Source organism: Suricata suricatta, unplaced genomic scaffold (assembly GCF_006229205.1).
Source record: "Suricata suricatta isolate VVHF042 unplaced genomic scaffold, meerkat_22Aug2017_6uvM2_HiC HiC_scaffold_2035, whole genome shotgun sequence".
Taxonomy (NCBI): domain Eukaryota; kingdom Metazoa; phylum Chordata; class Mammalia; order Carnivora; family Herpestidae; genus Suricata; species Suricata suricatta.
The window spans coordinates 719-1751 of NW_021865271.1; the positions used below are offsets into that span (position 1 = coordinate 719).

The window sequence follows — 1033 nt, forward strand, 5'->3', positions numbered from 1 at the left end:
GTGAGTACTCCTGGGTGGTTCAGCCTGTTGGGTTTCTGACTTCTGCTGAGTTCTCACAGTCAGTGAGTTTGAGCCCTCCGCCAGGCTCTCTGCAGAAAGCTCAGAGACTGGAGCCTGCTTCAGATTTTGTCTTCCTTTCTCTCTGCCCCTCCCCCACTCACACTATGTCCTCAAAAATAAAATAAAAACATAAAAACATTTTTAAGACACAAGTGTTTATCCTACAAATACATTTAATAGTAATAAATTACAATTACTTTACTCTTAGAGCACTGGAATTTATACATTTGTTTTATTGGGAACTGTGAAACTTGGGAAGTATACCATTCTGTTTATGTATGTAAGACGAACACAAGAGCCTAAGGAATTGGAGTGACCTGTACTTCTGATTAAATCATTCCCACAGATGAAATGTGAAGAAGTGAAAGCTGATGACAATATTTCTACCATAAAGCAATTTGTGCTCCTGGGATTTTCTGAACTTCCAAACCACCAACGGTTACTTTTTGGGGTGTTCTCTATCATTTATGTTATTATCTTAATTGGAAATAGCCTCATAATAATAATAACCAGAGTTGACAAGGCACTACAGAAGCCCATGTATTTTTTCCTGGCAAATCTTTCCTCCTTGGAAATCTGTTATGTATCCGTCATCATCCCTAGGATTCTGGTGAACCTTTGGACTCAGGATGGAAGCATTTCTGTGCTGGGCTGTGCTTCCCAGATGTGCTTCTTCCTTATGCTGGGAGCCACTGAATGTTTCCTCCTGACAGTGATGGCCTATGACCGCTACGTGGCCATTTGTAACCCTCTGCACTACCCTTTAGTCATGAACCAGAAGAAGTGTATCCAACTAGCTATTGGCTCTTGGATTGGTGGAATCCCAGTCCAGATAGGACAAACATGTCAAATTTTCTCTCTGCATTTCTGTAATTCTAACCAAATTAACCACTTCTTCTGTGACATACCCCCCATCTTCAAACTAGCCTGTGGGGATGTCTTTGTACATGAGTTGTCAGTCTATGTGGTAGCT

The 1033-nt window shown here is 41.1% G+C and overlaps 1 protein-coding gene across 1 annotated transcript; it reads left to right on the plus strand.

Annotated features, from left to right (window-relative positions):
* Positions 1-388: 388 nt before the first annotated feature.
* LOC115284778 (olfactory receptor 10AG1-like) lies at positions 389-1027 on the plus strand (the record flags this gene model as incomplete). Its single annotated transcript, XM_029931246.1, has 1 exon — positions 389-1027. A coding segment is annotated over exon 1 (621 nt), but the record flags the coding sequence as incomplete, so codon positions are not given.
* Between the last annotated feature and the right edge of the window lie 6 nt (positions 1028-1033).